General features: G+C 45.3%; 2 protein-coding genes and 1 pseudogene across 2 annotated transcripts; 2 read left to right on the top strand and 1 right to left on the bottom strand.

Moving 5' to 3' along the window:
* Positions 1–1,351: 1,351 nt before the first annotated feature.
* Positions 1,352–3,435, bottom strand: LOC131680954 (uncharacterized; annotated as a pseudogene).
* A 698-nt stretch (positions 3,436–4,133) lies between these two features.
* LOC131680953 (chromosome-associated kinesin KIF4-like) lies at positions 4,134–7,652 on the top strand. Its single transcript, XM_058961667.1, has 4 exons — positions 4,134–5,448; positions 5,512–7,400; positions 7,510–7,570; positions 7,612–7,652. The coding sequence occupies exons 1-4, from the start codon at positions 4,299–4,301 to the stop codon at positions 7,650–7,652; spliced, it is 3,141 nt and encodes a 1,046-aa protein (XP_058817650.1). The 5' UTR covers positions 4,134–4,298.
* A 2,965-nt stretch (positions 7,653–10,617) lies between these two features.
* On the top strand, positions 10,618–11,109 carry LOC131680952 (uncharacterized). Its single transcript, XM_058961666.1, has one exon. The coding sequence runs from the start codon at positions 10,618–10,620 to the stop codon at positions 11,107–11,109; it is 492 nt and encodes a 163-aa protein (XP_058817649.1).
* The last annotated feature ends 5,708 nt before the right edge of the window (positions 11,110–16,817 follow it).

Raw genomic sequence — 16,817 nt, 5'->3', positions numbered from 1 at the left:
GAGTCCTGCTAATACAAAATAAACTCTAATAGATTCTCCAGAAATTACTAGTTCTAACCCATTGCATTCCAAATCAGATAAAATGTCAATTAACTCCTTCAATGACTCTGAAGGGCCATACTCAATTAAATCTTTCGATTTTACAAACCCTGCAACAAAAACGTTATCCAAACGTGACAGAAAGTGCGATGGGATACTTGGAAAATTATAGTACAACCCACATATTTTATGAGTTCCCGAATGTGCGCCGATTGCGTCATTCATCTCTGCCTCGTCCGAAAACATAAAAAGGGGTATGACTGTTTTATCTCCAAAATTTTGTTTAACTGATTGCCATAGACACCCATTTACAACATTTGTAATTTCATTTTCTTACTGTAAGTTGCGCATATTTTCAATCGTCTCTTTTTATAAACCGTTTCCGTCTCAAAAAATATTTTTATCTGATTTTTTATTGGCATTAGACAACTCTTAGAAACATTTCCGTCTTTATCGGTATACGATACGGATACCGGTGTTCCTTTTAAATTCAAATTTTTAAGCTGACTGTTAAATCTTTGCTCCGTACAAATGAATTGAAATGGATCACTCAAATCTTCTATTAATTCCTGATAGCAGGAGTCTTTAGGTATCTCTACTAACATCTTCAGTGTGTCACAAATCGGTTTTACTATATCTCGCGAGATACTCTCCTGTAACTCTACGACATCTTTTCTCGTAAGATTTTTCTTACTATATAAGTTAAGGGTAAAGTTAAATATAGTTTCTCTTAGATTATTCCATAAATCTAATATCTCCTCTTCATTTAATTTCTCTTTTTCTTTCTCTTTATGATCCGATGGGATGCATTCCACTTCACAAAATTTTTCCGTGTTCTCTTCCGGTAGTGGATCTTGCATGATTTCGTCGCAACTCGCATGTTCATTGACTCTGGTTTCGAAAACTGTAGTACACGGTTAAATAAAACAACCTGCAGAATAAGTTCTTTTAACTTACTTTTGAGTTGTGCGTCGCTTTCGCACTTATTAGTGTTGTCAAAAACAAAAAGAGAGATTCGACTCAGTCGAGGTCTTCCGCGGAGGAAGGTACTTTTGAGTTGTTTGGGGTGAACTCAAAATTAGGTAAATTCAACTTAAATTTGAGTATAAAAAACCTATCAATGAGTTGTAATTTTTGCCGTGGTTAAATGGAAACTACCTTCAACACGGTTTACCTAATTTTAAGTTCCCCCACGATACCACGAGATTGAGTCAAAGGAACTCAATTTTAGGTAGTTTTTCGTTTCCGTGTAGCGTGTATTAAGTTGACGTGACGTTTGAAACGATAAATATTCTGAAAAGATGTTGCTGGTACACAAATTGTACATTTATACGTGAAGATTGATGGTGTTCCGTGAATTAAAGTTAAATGGTCAATGAGACTTTGCAACGTATTATGTGGTTTCCTGCACAGTTGACAGTTCATTTTGTGTCTTCTTCAAATACGAGAGTAAATGTAGCAGCTGGCAATTTCTAGACTTTCTTACGTAGTTGATGTTATAAAAATATCGGCTGATGAAACACCAGAAAAGTTCACAGCTCTCTGGATATTCAAAGTCTAGAACGCAACTAAGCTTTAAAACATCTAAACAGCGCAAAAAAGAAGGAAGTTGGTATTCAAGTGTACTAGTCACAACGTAAAAGGATTCCAGACACTCAGGTTTTCCGACAGCGTAAATTCTAGGCGTGAAGGGAACCTTGGTGGACGCAAACTCGTTTCTCATATCACGTAGCGTATCCGAGTATTCCTGCTGGGTATCACAAACGAAGCATACATCCATTTGTGCTTGAAGTATCGTTGGAAGTTTTTTATTGGCTGTTCTGACTGGCCTGATGATAGCATGAAAAACAGTGCAAATAATGTAATCGCGAGCGTCTGTGAAAATACAATATGCTTTTGTATATGAAAGATGTATTTAAACATCACAACTATTACCTTGAGGCAAATCAGGTTCATCCAACAACGTCACAAGACTCCGGGAATGATCATCTTTTACATCGTTTATACGGATATAATCTTTGAAATCAGTCGCAAATTGCTCCCATTGGTCAAACAGTTTGCTTGGTTTGCTGGATCGTTCGTGCATGAAATCGAAATCGGAGTCAACCTAAGATAACGACAATATTTTTTTTATAAATTCCGCAAAACAATTCAACTAAAAATATACAATGCATTAAAAGTTAATTGTGTATCATTACCAACAAGTAACCGTTACTGTCAGTCAATCTGGGCCATTCTTTGATGCTATTTTTCTTATTTATGTCTTCGTCTTGTAGAATGCATCTAATACGCAATAAAAGTGACTCTTTCCAGTGTTGTAGGATTTGTTCAAATGGTTCCAAATTATTGCGCAGCCAGTTCTTGTGGGATGTCAACCTCTCTGAAGAAAAAAGTGTTAAATGATATTAGTTTATTCTAAGGAAAGTACACTACCTTCGAGCGGAAGATGCAATGCTTTCGATCGTAGATCTTGAAGGAAAGTGACATCCGTACATTCAAGCTTAACAAACTTCTTCTTACTGCGATTATGAAAACGATCATAAATCAATCCGGATGGGTTTCTTTTGTTGCCTTGCAGTCTCGCGGATTATAATAGGTTTCCTGTAAATATAATAATGCAGTGATAATATTATAAATATGTAGCTCACAAATTATTAAAAAGATAGTTTGATTTGTGTATTACTGAAATCTCTGGAGAAAAACGTTCCGAGATCAGCTGTGCAAAACGTGCCATATCGGGAAGTGCAAAATAAATATGATTTGCAATGTAGTAGTCAACAATGGTATGAGCCAGATATTTCCTGTGTTCAGAGTCCAAGCTTTTGTGCGTTTCGTAGTACCGTATTTTGCCCTTCTCATTTCGCTGCAAAATATCATCGAGCAAGCTATATGTTACACTCGTTGGAAGCAATTTATGCTTGGATGTTCCAGGCCTTCCAGGGATCGCGACACAATTTGTTTGGTTCGCTTCGACATGCGGGGTTTGTCTAAACAATACACTTTCTTCCCATCCACAGAGCTTCATGCGGAGGGCATGCTTATGCCCTGTCCACTTGGCCACCGAAAAAATATCATCAAGTGCCTTTTCGTCCAGTATCTTTAGATACGGAACCGTGATTCCGTGGCCTGAAATCAAAATGAATAAAACATAGCTTATTATAAACAGAGAAACATATCTTACCGATGAGAATTGCGTATATCGCTGATTCCAGATTCCAGCTATCGATAATCAGCTGATAAAGTTCAGGATTTTCGCCGTTTTCTAGAGAATGGAGATTTAAATAATAAAAATTTCGGAAATCTGTTTTAGTAGAGTAATTCACTATGATTCTACTAACCGTTGATGAATTGCGGATCAGAAATGCAGTCGTCGACAATTATTTCTTCCTGGTTCATTTTCATTTTAAATCAATTGTAAAACACTTGAAAATACGAAAAACATGCGTTTACTAGCGTGCTCGCTGATAGAATATTTTCACAACATGGCGGACATTTATAACGCACATGCATGGTCAGAAAAAATACCATGTTTATAGTAATTCTAATATTGTACCATGTTCAGTTATATAGGCTGGTAAATCCTTTCATTATTACCATGCTTATGGTAAATTCGATACATGTAGAAAAACTTTAAGCAAATCTAGCCCAAAGGTATAGTGAGTTGAAAAATATTTGTAGTCATTTGAACCATGGAATCAAGGTTAACACAAATATCCTAAATAGTGAAATCTACCTTGAATGTTTATTCGAACCGCATTGTAGATTCAAGCATTTTCTGCTAGTTTTATAATAATATATGGTTAATTTTACTATTTATTGAAAAAGGTTTTTTCTACCATGTCTCTGTAGTCAGCATTACCATATCGTTCTTTTCAGTGTACCGAAAACTACCGATTTTTATTGATTTTGGACACATCCTACTCAACATTCACTTTTTGGGTTGGATTTGGTCTGAGATCTGTGTTGTAAGTATTTTACAATTCTATGTCAATACTACGTTTTTGGGACAACAACCCGGCCTACCGATAAACTTTTAGTGACCCTACCGATATTAAGAAATTCTGTCTGGCCACCCTGCACTCCGTACACCACATCTGTTAAATTGAGCGCATTGATCTCAGTGTGCTTGTGTGTATTTTAAATTATGCTATTTTTTATCAACAGACATCAAGCTTTTGTTTAAAACGTGTCCGTCGATAGTGTTGTGATTGTTTGATCCTGAACTCTCGACTATCGGTGCGGTTCTCCTCGTTACTACAATGGCGAACCCAACGCCAGATTCAGTTAAGGTTGCCGTTCGGATACGGCCCCTAAGCGATCAGGAACAGGACCGAGGCTGCCGGATAGTTGTAGATCAACCAAATCCGCTGGAACAGCAAATCGTTATCGGAAATGGCATCAGCGGTAAGCCAGAGGCTTTCACGTTTAATTATGCCTTTTCGCCTGACGATAACCAGGAACAATTATACGAGAATGCAGTACGCCCACTGCTACGAAAGTTGTACGAAGGTTACAATGTCACAATACTGGCCTATGGACAAACCGGCTCTGGGAAAACTTTTACTATGGGCACTAATTTCGATGGCGAAAAGGGTTTGACAATGGGAGTTATTCCCAGAGCGATCAATGACATATTTAAAAGGATAGAGACGACTGAAGATGTTGATGTTAGTATCAGCTGTTCATTTATGGAATTATATCAGGAAACCTTGTACGATTTGCTGTCGAAGAAAGGCACCAGGGAAGAAAGAGTTGTAGATATACGGGAGGCGAATAATCAGATTGTGATTCCGGGCCTGACTGAAATTTCAATCTTTTCGGCGAATGATACATTTGAGGTGCTGATGCAAGGTTCGCAGGAACGAGCGGTTGCATCGACGGCTATGAATGCCGTATCCAGTAGAAGTCACGCAATCTTCACCATTAATCTGATCAATCGTTCGAAGGGTGAAAAATCCTCGATAACGAACAGCAAATTTCACCTGGTAGATTTGGCCGGATCGGAGCGACCTAAGAAAACTCAAGCCACGGGGGAGCGTTTCAAGGAAGGAGTTAAAATCAACCAGGGTCTGCTGGTGCTGGGAAATGTAATTTCAGCGTTAGGTTCTTCCGAAGGACCGCGCAGTCATGTGCCTTACAGGGAATCGAAGCTAACCCGTCTGTTACAGGATTCGCTCGGTGGCAATTCGGTCACGTTGATGATAGCCTGCATTTCGCCGGCCGATTATAATTGCGAGGAAACGATCAACACTTTGCGGTATGCGAATCGAGCGAAAAACATTCGGAACAAAGCTGTGGTTAATCAGGATCCAAATCAGGCGGAAATTCGTCACCTGAATGCTGTTATTCAGGGACTACGGATGGAACTGCTATCTGCTACTACGGGGAAAGAGTATCTTGATGAGGAAGGTAAGTTTGAGATTAGTTTTTATATGTGACAAATATGTACAAAAGGTTATTCTAAATTTTCAGCAATTCGCCCTTCAACGGCTCCTGAGAAATATGTGATTCGGTCTATCAGCGAGAATCAGTTTCCAAATGGTATGATCACATCAGCCGCGGCTATCCGAAGGGAGCGAGAAATGTCGGAAAAAATACGCACTCTTCAACAGCAACTTCAGATGGCTCTGCAAGACTTGGCCACAGATCAACTGCGTTTTATTTCGATGGAGAAGCTTATTGAAGAGATGGAAGCTCTGCTGGTCAGTAGCTCAGAGTCTGAACTAAAACAGAAATTACAAACGAGTTTGGTCGCATACAAGGAGGAAACAGCTTTGATCAGAATCGATGCTCAACAGACGGATGCAATGCTAAATTCGGCATCTGAGGATTTCCAGAATGAGTCAGATACGCACACTCAGAAACAGATGAAGATCAGAGATGAATTGCGACAGTTAACCAAAGAATTGGAAGTGAAGGAGGAACTGCACCGGAAGTGTCTGGGCAACATTAGCGATATGTCGTTTACAGTGAATTCGACCTGTTGCAGCAGCGTTGAACTGCTCGGGGAATACGAGTTGAAGATAAAGGAACTAGAAAAGCAGATTGAGGATTTAAGTAGTCAGCTCAACATGACAAAAATGGTAGACAAAAAGAATAAATTGGCGGAGGATCGACGGAGGAAAGTTCAACAATTGGAAGCGGAACTAACCGCAATGCGCAAGAAAAGCTTACAGCAGACTAAATTGCTTCAGATGAAGGAAAAAGACACGCAGCGAGTCGAAAATCTGAACAGAGAAATTCAAGCGTTGAAAGCAATGAAAGTCAAACTTGCAAAGGACGCACGAGCTGATTGTGAAAGTTTTCGCCAGTGGAAAAAGTGCCGTGAGAAAGAAATCGGCCAATTGCGCATGAAAGACAGAAAACTAACAAATCAAATGAATCGGCTTCAGATGACCCATACCAATCAGCAAAATGTTCTCAAACGGAAAGTAGAAGAAGCCCTAGCCGTGAATAAGCGTTTGAAGATTGCCTTGGAACGGCAGAAATATGCTCAAGCGCTGCGAGCCGCGAAACCTCTTGGCAAATTTGTTCGAGGAGTTGAGATTCCTTCCTGGATTGATCACGAACTGGAACTAATTCGTTCGGTGAAGCACGCAACGGTCTTACTCAAAACGTTGATGGACGACCGTGCTCTGCTAAATGCCAAACTTCGTGACATGAAAAACCACCCGGAGGAACACGCCGAACAAGAAATCAAAAAGCAAGAACAAGATTTAGACCTACGAAATGCACAGATTGCCGATATTCAGCAGAAGTTGCTTTCCACCGACGTCGATTCTAAGCAGAAGATGATTCTCGAGAGTATTTTGACGCTTCCGGAGGCAAAACAAGCCATTAAAAAGCTGCTGTCGATATTTTCCGAAACACAGGAAGAGGCAGCAACAATCCGACATCAACTTATGAATGTCCGACTCTCGGAGGAAGACCTGGAAGAATCGAATCGTGGATTGATTGCTGAACTTGCAGAAACTAAGCGACGATTCGCTGACGAAACCAACGAATTGGCCAAGATGTACGAGGAAAAACTGTCGGTATTGCTCATATCCAGGCGGAAATACGCTCGCCGATCGCAGCAGACAGCCAGCGCATGCGATTCGATCCTTCAGGAAGCGAATGATCGGATGGAGAAATTGCGCCAGGAACTGGATTCGATGAAGGAAATTAATTCGCTACTGACAAAACAGCTGGAACAAGTCAACGCTAACCGAGATCAACGTACGCTACATTGTGCCAAATTGGTGCCAGTGGAGCACGAAAGCGAAGAAGAGGACGAGGGGGACTGGTATACCGATGTTGGGGAATCGGATCTGGAACAGGATCCCGACTTCCGTGCGACACCGGTTCGAAAACGGAAAAGGGTGAGTCCGTAGTCCATAGCACATTATTCTGGATTGTGTTTTGTAGCTTCTCAAAATCACATGTGTTAAAATCTTATCGATCATCTGTACTTTTTTTTAAATATTCCAGTCTACTAGCGTGCGCGAAATGGTCATGAAAAAATACGTCCTCGAAGGTGACCCCAACCAAAGTTGCACTTCCACATGTGCCACTAAACGTGGCTGCAAAAAGCTCGGGGAGTGTTGCAAGGACCATTGCCGATGTCCAGCTAGTTGCATGAATAATAAAATAGACGAACTAGAAGAATCGAAAGATCAAGAAGTATCTACCTTAAAGGAGGGCCTCGACCCACATCCGGATACGGAGGATAACAAAGAGAATATTCCCAACGATCTGACAGCGTTTTTTGAGAAACGCAAATCGCATAGCAATAGAAACGAGAGTCTATCACCCAAAAGAGCCAAGTATGAGCTTCCTTTGGGAAATAATGAATTCTCTAATATACTCAATATCATTTCAGACAAGACATTTTGACACCCACTTACGTGTACTCTATGAAGAAGCGGAAGCCCCTGTTGGATGAGCTGTAGGTTAGATTTATTCCGATGCGCAGGCGTAGAATGACAGAACACGAGATTGTCCGCGTGATCAGCATATCTTGATATTATTAGCTCTTTTTATTGTGCAACATTAAAAGTTATATTGTATTTGTCTAGTTCAGCAATTTTGATTTTTAATGCGGTTTTTGCCAAAATATATAAAATAATTCCGAATATGTAAATGTTTCATGAAGTTTTTTTTGAAGAGAAGTAATTACCAACCAACCATAATAACAGCTCTAAAGCCGTTTCTGGACTGGTATCTGTCCCACTGATAGCTTCGCATTGAGCCGAATCAATGGCAGTAAAAAATTACGTGCTCCGGTGTCTCTTCAACACCTGTGCATTCCGGACAGAGAGGGGACATCGCATACCTCGAATCTGTGAGGTTAATTCCTGAAGCAACAGTGGTCTGAATGAAACAACACCAACCAATCCAGGCCTCAGTACAACTGTCATCATCTCCAACTATGACACCCACTTCCCCGTGCCGGCCCTGACCGGGGCAGTTCCGCCTTGTAGCGATGCACCCCCGGCGGCTGCTGGTGCAGGAGGCCCGGGCACCACCCGGGTAAGTACAAACACACTAACCCCCCCTCCACCGAAGACCACACCAGCTCGAATAAAAATCTGACCGTCTCAAAACGAGCACCCGCTTCCCCGTGCCGGCCCTGACGTTCCGTCTTTTAGCAATGTGCCCCCACCCCCCTGGCGCCTGCTGGTGCGGGAGACCCGGCCTCTCCGGGTAAGCTCGTCGTATGGTACACTAAGTCCGGAACGCCGTCGGAGGTTCTGCTACGACGATAAAAGCAACAACACTGGCCATCCAGTGGAACACAAATCGTCTTCGAGGATGCCTGGGTGACCCGCAAAGGATCATTGCACAGACGCAGCCCATCTGCTTGGAACTGCAGGAGACGCACATCCGGGATCAGACGAACTCAGCATCATGGTTTGGACACCAGTATTCGTGGGACGCCGCCAGTGGAGATAACCTCTACCAGAAGGTAGGTCTGGCCATCCGAGTCGATGTGCCATCCCGACTGATATCTCTGGATACCGAGCTGATAGCCGTCGCCAGGAGGATCGAATATCCAGTTCAGTACACTGTTATATCGCTGTATATCCCCGGCAGTACTTGGAATGTGGACAACAAACTTCTGCGGCATTGTGCACGTTGAGATGGCATTCATCATCATGGGAGATGTGAACGGGCACCACACCATGGGGGGCTCGCGTACATGTAACAGGAGAGGAAACGGCATCACCGAAGTAGCCGAAAACAACGACACTTTGGTTCTCAACGATGGCAGTTCGACTTTTCTCCGCGGACAGACGGAGTCCGCCATCGACGTCTCTATCTGCTCGGGGGCGCTAGCAGGTTCTTGTGGGTGGACTGTCCGTGCCGAACCATGCAACAGTGACCACATCCCAATCCAGGTTGTATACAATCAGACGCCACCTTCAACAACCCGCCGAAGACGGTGGTTTTGCGATCGGGCAGACTGGACCTGCTACGAAGAGACCGTTGACGATCTAATAGATCGGAAGGAGTCAAATCGGGATGCTGTTTCCTGCATTCCCAGGACAAGTGGCAACCCTCTGCGACAGGCGGTGCACTGGTGGTGCCCAGAGGTCTGGATTGCCATCCGGACAGACGGAATCCTGTTGTATCTGCTCGGGGGCGCTAGCAGGATCTTGTGGGTGGACTGTTCTTGCCGAACCATGCAACAGTGACCACATCCCAATCCAGGTTGTGTACAATCAGACGCCACCTTCAACAACCCGCCGAAAACGGTGGTTTTACAATCGGGCAGACTGGACCCGCTGCGAGGAGACCGTTGACGATCTAATAGATCAGAAGGAATCATAAATCGGGATGCTGTTTCCTGCATTCCCAGGACAAGTGGGAAACCTCTGCGACAGGCGGTGCACTAGTGGTTCCCAGAGGTCCGGATTGCCATCCAGGCTCGTCGAACTGCATTACGGGCACCGAGGAAGACTACTGCAGACGACCCGCGCCGAAGCCAGCGGGCGGATGACTTCAGAAAGGCCAGGAAAGCCATAGAAGAGGCGCAAAACATCTGCTGGACCAGATTCTTGAAAGGTATTTCCCCAGATTCCTCGACATCAGAGCTCTGGCGGAGAGTTAACGCCCTAAGCGGAAAGCGGCGACACAGTGGCTACGTCATTACCGTTAACGGGTGCACGACGCTCGATCCCACGACTATTGGTAACGAGCTAGGCAGGCACTTCGCTTCCATGTCTGCAGACGCCGCTCTCTCACCTGCGTTCCTACGCATCAAGCAAAGGGCTGAGAGTAACCCCGTTCGCTTCGAATCCGATTCAGGGAAAGTGTACAACCGGCCTTTCACCGGAAGTGAACTTCGTGCGGCATTGGAATCGGTACACGGTAAGTCGGCCGAACTGGACGACGTTGGCAATGCCCTACTGCAACCTTCTCCGCCGGTAGCCAAGCGGGCGATATTGGACAGCATTAACCGCATTTGGAGTGGTGAACCGATGCCCGCCTCATGGAAGGAAGCTCTAGTAATTCCTGTCCCAAAACCGATGCCAGGGAAACAGAACGCCGGATGACTTCCGCCCAATCAGCCTGCTCCCCTGCCTCGCTAAGACTATGGAGCGAATGGTCAACAGACGGCTGATGGACCTACTGGAGGAGCGCAAACTCTTGGATCAACGACAGTTTGCGTTCCGACTCGCCAGCTTTGGAGAGGTGGTGCGTCAATCTGTAACTGATGGCCTGCACGCCGATATCGCCTACTCGATGTGGCGAAGGATTATAATGCCATGTGGCGTCACGGAGTACTGGAGCATCACTGGAAACATGGGCCACTTCTTGAGCGACTACCTATCTAACCGCACCTTTCGGGTGGGAATCGGAGCTGCCCATTCCGACACCTTTCCGGAGGACAACGGGGTCCCCCAGAGATCAGTCTTCGCCGTCACACTGTTCCTGGTATCCATGACCTCTTTATTCACCAGCCTACCGGCGGGGATCTACGTTTTCGTGTACGCCGATGACATCGTGCTCGTCGCGACGGGAGGTACCACCATACAAACCCGCCGTAAGTGCGGTGAGCCCACGGGCTGTATCAGTCGGCTTTAACATGTCTCCTACTAAAAGCATGATTACGCACCGCTGCAACACAAACCATATCGAAACAGAGAGGCCGATCCTGCTGGACGCGGTGATTGTCCCCTACCGCAAAGAACCGAACATTCTGGGGATAACCAAAGACTGTCGTTTTACCTTCCTGCCACACTTTCGACGGATCAAAGCCAAGTGCTGGAGCCGACTGCGGCTAATTAAAAAGATCAGTTCCTGCCACAAGCACTGCAACCGTCGCATTGCGATGAATATTAGCCAGGCACTTATCCACAGCAAGATATTTTACAGGGTGGAGCTGACGTCCTGTAGTATGGTAGGCTTTATCAACATTTTAAGCCCCCTGTATCACGGGCCAATCCGCGCTGCTTCTGGCTTGCTTCCCAGTACGCCTGCTGAAGCGGCCTGCGTGGAGGCCGGGATCCTACCCCTTCGTTGGGCGGCTGCACTCACCATCGCCAGAAGAGTCCTGGGATTTTTGGAGCGTACATCCGGAGATGACTGCTTTCTGTTACGGACGGTCAGCGAGATTCACCGCGAAAATACAGACGTCGACCTGCCACCAATCGCCTATCTACACCGAGTTCGTGACCGGGTCTGGCAGGACCGCGGACCCAATCTTGACACAAGCTTGTCTATAGAGCTGAGGGCCGGCGCTGCCAGTAGTGAGGCCAGGGCCAAATATAACCGACTGATGGCTACAAAGTATAAAAATCACGTGCGGATATTCACCGATGGGTCCAAGAGCGGTGATGAAGTTGGAATAGGAGTGAGCGGGATAGGGGAAGGACTCTCCTTCCGCCTACCGGCGCCACGCTCGGTGTTTTCTGCCGAAGCGTCGGCTATCGCACTTGCTTTGGTTCAAAAACCGGAAGATAGACCCGTCGTTGTACTGTCTGACTCTCTGGCGGCCATATCCGCCCTCGAGTCGGGGAAATCCCGCAACCCCTTCATCCAAGCCATCGAGGCCGTGTATGACCCACTCACCACAATTTGTTGGGTCCCCAATCACTGCAGCATCGACGGTAATGAAAAGGCTGATCGCCTGACGGTCACTAGCCGATGTCTCACTCGACTCGTCCCGACCGCAGATATCTTAGGCCAGCTGAAGTCAGGGATTAACGAAGCCTTCGTACGCCACTGGCGCAACAGCACCGGACACCTTCAGCGAATCAAAGGCTCACCCGACCGCTAGACAGACCGGACTGATAGGAGGGAACAACGAGTACTGTCGCGGCTCAGAGTAGGGCATACGAAGGTCTCTCAGGCTCACGCCGTTTCGCGTGTTCCCCCACCAACATGCGTTACTTGTGGTACTCGAACCACTGTGGAACACTTTCTAGTGAACTGTCCAGAGTTAGCCGACCTACGGCAGCGCGATAAACTACCGCTCTCCCTTAGAGAGATCTTTGCAAACGACCCCGCCCGAGAAGAAGTGTTACTGGCCTTTTTGAAGGACGCGGGATTACTCGACCAGCTGTAAATGTGTCACGGATTCTGTACTAATACTACAAACCATGAACAACATTATAATGTGATGTAAATTATTGAAACTTCAAAGGTGAATGACCCAATAGGTTAAAGCATTAAAATAAATATTGACTTGCACTCTTAATGCCATTTCTGGATTGGTGTCTGTCCCACTGATAGCTTCGCATTGAGCCGAATCGTGGCTAGTCAACAACCACGTGCTCCGGTTTCTCTTCAACACCTGTGCATTCCAGACACAGAGCGGACGCCGCATACCCCGAATCTGTGCAATTAATTCGTGAAGTAGCCTTGGCCTGACAGAAATTGCATTAAATGGAAGTTTATATCTACGTGCTTCCTGTTCATTCACATGGATACGTTTGGGATCAATCGGTGGGAAGCGGGCCGTTTGGCATAATGGACAATGACCATCCTGCAGGTCATTTGGCATAACGAACATTTGGCATAATTTTGAGCAATGCTCGAATGAAGGTGATTAGTACTCTGTTGACCCGCTTGTTTACCATTGGGAAGTAGTAAGCCGTCTTCATATGCACGATGAGCAGAGCTAGCAGGGACTTAAACACCGTTGACTCGAACTGTTTTCCATTGTCCGACAAGACTATTCTGGGACGCGAAAACTTCAAGAAGACTTCCCGCTCCAGAAATTGAGCCATCTTTGCAGCATCTGCATTTTTCATTAGATGTGCGACGACGTGTTTCGTGATTCAATCTACAACTACAGTCGTGATTCGCTGGTTGGACAATTTTTAACTGGACCGCTTTTTAGTTGGACCATTGTCCAACTAAAAAGCATCTGAATGTCAAAATCTTATGTCAAATTTCGAGAGAGTTCGCACCGCCGAAGGTCAGCGATGCCACTATCCGTGATAGTGCGTCCGACACTACGTTAATGCTCCCCTTCCGGTACTTGATCTCGAAGTCGAATGGGTTTAGACGTTACAACCACCGGCTCATGAAAGCTGCGGGTTCTTCATCGATCGCAGATAGCTGAGTGCGACACGGCCACAAAAAACTGTATAATTCACTCCTTCTATGTACCCCCGGAACTTTTCGATGGCGCGGATGACCGCCAGACATTCACGTTCCGTTACCGAATACTTACGTTCCGAAAACGACAGCTTCTGTGAAATGTAGATCGGGTGTTCTTCTCCGCCAGTCTCCTGCGTCAGTACGGCTCCAATCGCAACATCACTGGCATCGCAGGCAATGGCAAATGGCATTGTATAGTCAGGCATTGGCAACACCGGGGCTGATACCAACGCTGCTTCGAGCTTTAGGAATGCTTCGTTTGTTTGCGAACTCCACCGAAACTTATTCTTTGTCTTCGTCAGTCCCGTTATTGGTACTGCAGGTTGAAATAAATCTGCTATAAAACGTCGGTTTCTCTGGCGATATTGTCAAGTTTGCTCTTTGTAGCCGCCTCGCTACTTCTTCCAGCAGCCTGATGTGTTCGTCGAACGTTTTGGAGCAGATTACGATGTCGTCCAGATAGTGAAACACGTATGGTTCCATGTCTGCGAACAAGTGCATCATGCGCGAGAGCTTAAGTCGCTGTACAAAGTCCGAAGGAAACTACCTTAAACTGGAAGTGTCCTCGCTATAGAACCGTAAATGCTGTGAACGGCCTTGATGCCTCCTGCAACGGTAACTGCCAAAATGCGTCCTTGAGATCGATTGACGAAATGTACTCACAGTCGCCGAGATTGTTGATGATCGACGAGAATAGGGAATAGGGTATCCTTCGTTCACCATCACCAAGTTGGGGGGGGGGGGGTCCAGACAGACCAGGAATTCCCCAGTTTTTTTTTCTTAACCGCTTCTATGACATCCAGAGCGAACATTCTGTCGATCTCACGGTTTACTTTCTCTAGCACATATGGAGACATTGAATAGTGTCGCTGCTTGCGTGGTGGTGCATCTCCACCACGGTACTCTATTCGGTACTTATATAACGTTGTCGTACTTTGACTTTCATCGACTCATCTTCTTTCAGCTCCACCTTATTCAGCTCTGTTTCCATACTGCAGCATGTTGCTTTGACTTCGAACTTGTCCCAAAACTTCATGACCATGGTTAGGCAATCCAGAATTGTCAGGACCAGCAGCAGTGGGATGGTCTCGTTCCGGTTGGTAAAAACTATCGGCACTCGAACGAAGTGTGAAATTTTGTGCTACGTGTCGTCCGCTGTTTTGATGCCTCCAATCACGTTTCCTTTGCGCCGACTTAGCTGTTCGACGATTTTTACATTGTTGCCACCTAGCAGCCGAAGTCCCAGTTGGGCCCCAGTGCAACAATATTATTTCTAGCTCACCCAAATCTCAAGAAGCAAATCTCACGAAACTTACTTATAGTCAATGTAAGGGAGAAAAGAGCAGAGTGCACTAACCTATATCGCTGCTGGATCTCATCATTCGACCGGTGTCTCATGAGCCTGCCGTGATCACGCAGGTTCAAACGTTACTCCTCTCCGTGCCAATTTTCTTTCCCGTTGACTCCCGATCCTGACGTCACTGTGCCCCGCCGGCTGGGTCAGCAGCACTTGTGCATTTTCTTCTCGACCAGGTAAATCCTTTTCCTCTTTTGCGAGTGCGACCCCAAAACACTCAGCTAATAGCTCTTCCCGGTCGCGCCACTGCTTGAATTACTCAACCTTTCTCCGATTTCGCTCTTCGCACGGTTCCGTCTCTCTTCCCTGTACTTAGCTCAACGCACCGATCACGTATTCTGAACACGGTCTCCTCACTCGCACACCCAAGTGGTAAATTGTCCCGAGCACAGCGCCCGGACGACCTAAATTCTCGTCGCCGACAACCACGAGGCGAATTTCACGGTCACGTAATTAGCCAGAGATGCCAGATTTGCAGACAAGTCTGCAAATTCGCATACTTTTAATTTAAGCTGCAGATTTTTTCGATGACGCAGATATTTGCAGATTTTTTAGTTTGGTTGCAGATATTTGCAGATTTTTTAGTTTGGTTGCAGATATTTGCAGATTTTTGAACATAAAGGCTTTTGGTTACACTAGCTTTCCCGACATTTTTTGTTCTTCACAGACTTTTAAAATTATTATTGCAGACATTTGAAAAAAGTACCTGGCATCTCTGTAATTAGCAAAACGTTCACTACTATCTTGCCACCGTACAACGTAACCTGGTGGCAACCAGAATAATGCGCACAACTGCTTCGCCAGCGCCACGGGCAAGGCCAGTACCAGAGAAAAAACGAACTTTATCGCCCGTACGCTGCTGATTCCTCTACCTTTTTCCACCGAACCGCGCGACATGTGCCCTCACCGTGTGCCAAAAAAAAACAACCAACCGCCACACCAACAGTCGACCGTCCTATTTCGACTTTCGTCTCCGGCTCTCTTTTTATTTGTTGTCACCCATTCTTCCGGGGATTTTTGTACTAAGATCTTTTGCTTTCAAGCGGACCGTCAAATCCGCACCTCTTGCAGTACAGTCGTGATTCGCTGGTTGGACATTTTTTAACTGGACCGCTTTTTAGTTGGACTTCCGCTAGTTGGACCATTGTTCAACTAAAAAGCATCTGAATGTCAAATCTTATGTCAAATTAACTTTGTCAATCAATCTGACAATTATTAGAGATGTGAATAGATGCTATTACACTACTAACGTCTCCTTTGGAGTTTTTGACATCTGTCAGTCGGTCCAACTAACGAATCAAATTCGTTAGTTGAACAGAGGTGTGGCCCAACCAGCGAATCACGACTGTATACGCTAATCTCTTATTCCTCCCATTGAACATTTAAAATACACATTTTACTGTAGTACACTTTGACGTTTGACTTAACTCGCCTGTGCTAATTGCTCGTAGGAACAAATGCAATTTGTTTGAAATGGCGGGTTTTTCTAATAATGGTTCATGTTTGGCTTATATTTCGCTAGTATTTTGTTTGTCTAATGCACTCTATTCAGCCAACGATGGTTGGGCCACAGCTTTTGTCCAACTAACGAATTTACTGTATCGATTTTGTTGGCTATTTTCGGCAAATTTGAAACTAAGAGAAACGAAAGCAATGAAATTGAAAGACGGATAGGTATTCTAGAGCGAATCAGTTATAAACTTAGAACGGAAAACTGGGACTGGGCAGGCTCATATGGCCATGATCGAAAGGAAATGTGAAGAATCCTTTGCCTTCTGCTAAGTAGGAGTTGGGCGTTGCACCCAAGGCTGCCGCATGGTCTATGGTA

The sequence above is a fragment of the Topomyia yanbarensis genome, chromosome 2 (assembly GCF_030247195.1).
Source record: "Topomyia yanbarensis strain Yona2022 chromosome 2, ASM3024719v1, whole genome shotgun sequence".
Taxonomy (NCBI): domain Eukaryota; kingdom Metazoa; phylum Arthropoda; class Insecta; order Diptera; family Culicidae; genus Topomyia; species Topomyia yanbarensis.
Note: the sequence above shows the minus strand (reverse complement) of the source record. Positions and strands in the feature narration are given on the sequence as shown.

Coding starts and splice junctions, on each gene's coding strand:
- LOC131680953 (XM_058961667.1), top strand. CDS start 4,299: ATGGCGAACCCAACGCCAGATTCAGTTAAGGTTGCCGTTCGGATACGG. Junction 5,449..5,511: donor AGAGTATCTTGATGAGGAAG/GTAAGTTTGAGA, acceptor CTAAATTTTCAG/CAATTCGCCCTTCAACGGCT. Junction 7,401..7,509: donor CGGTTCGAAAACGGAAAAGG/GTGAGTCCGTAG, acceptor TAAATATTCCAG/TCTACTAGCGTGCGCGAAAT.
- LOC131680952 (XM_058961666.1), top strand. CDS start 10,618: ATGGAGCGAATGGTCAACAGACGGCTGATGGACCTACTGGAGGAGCGC.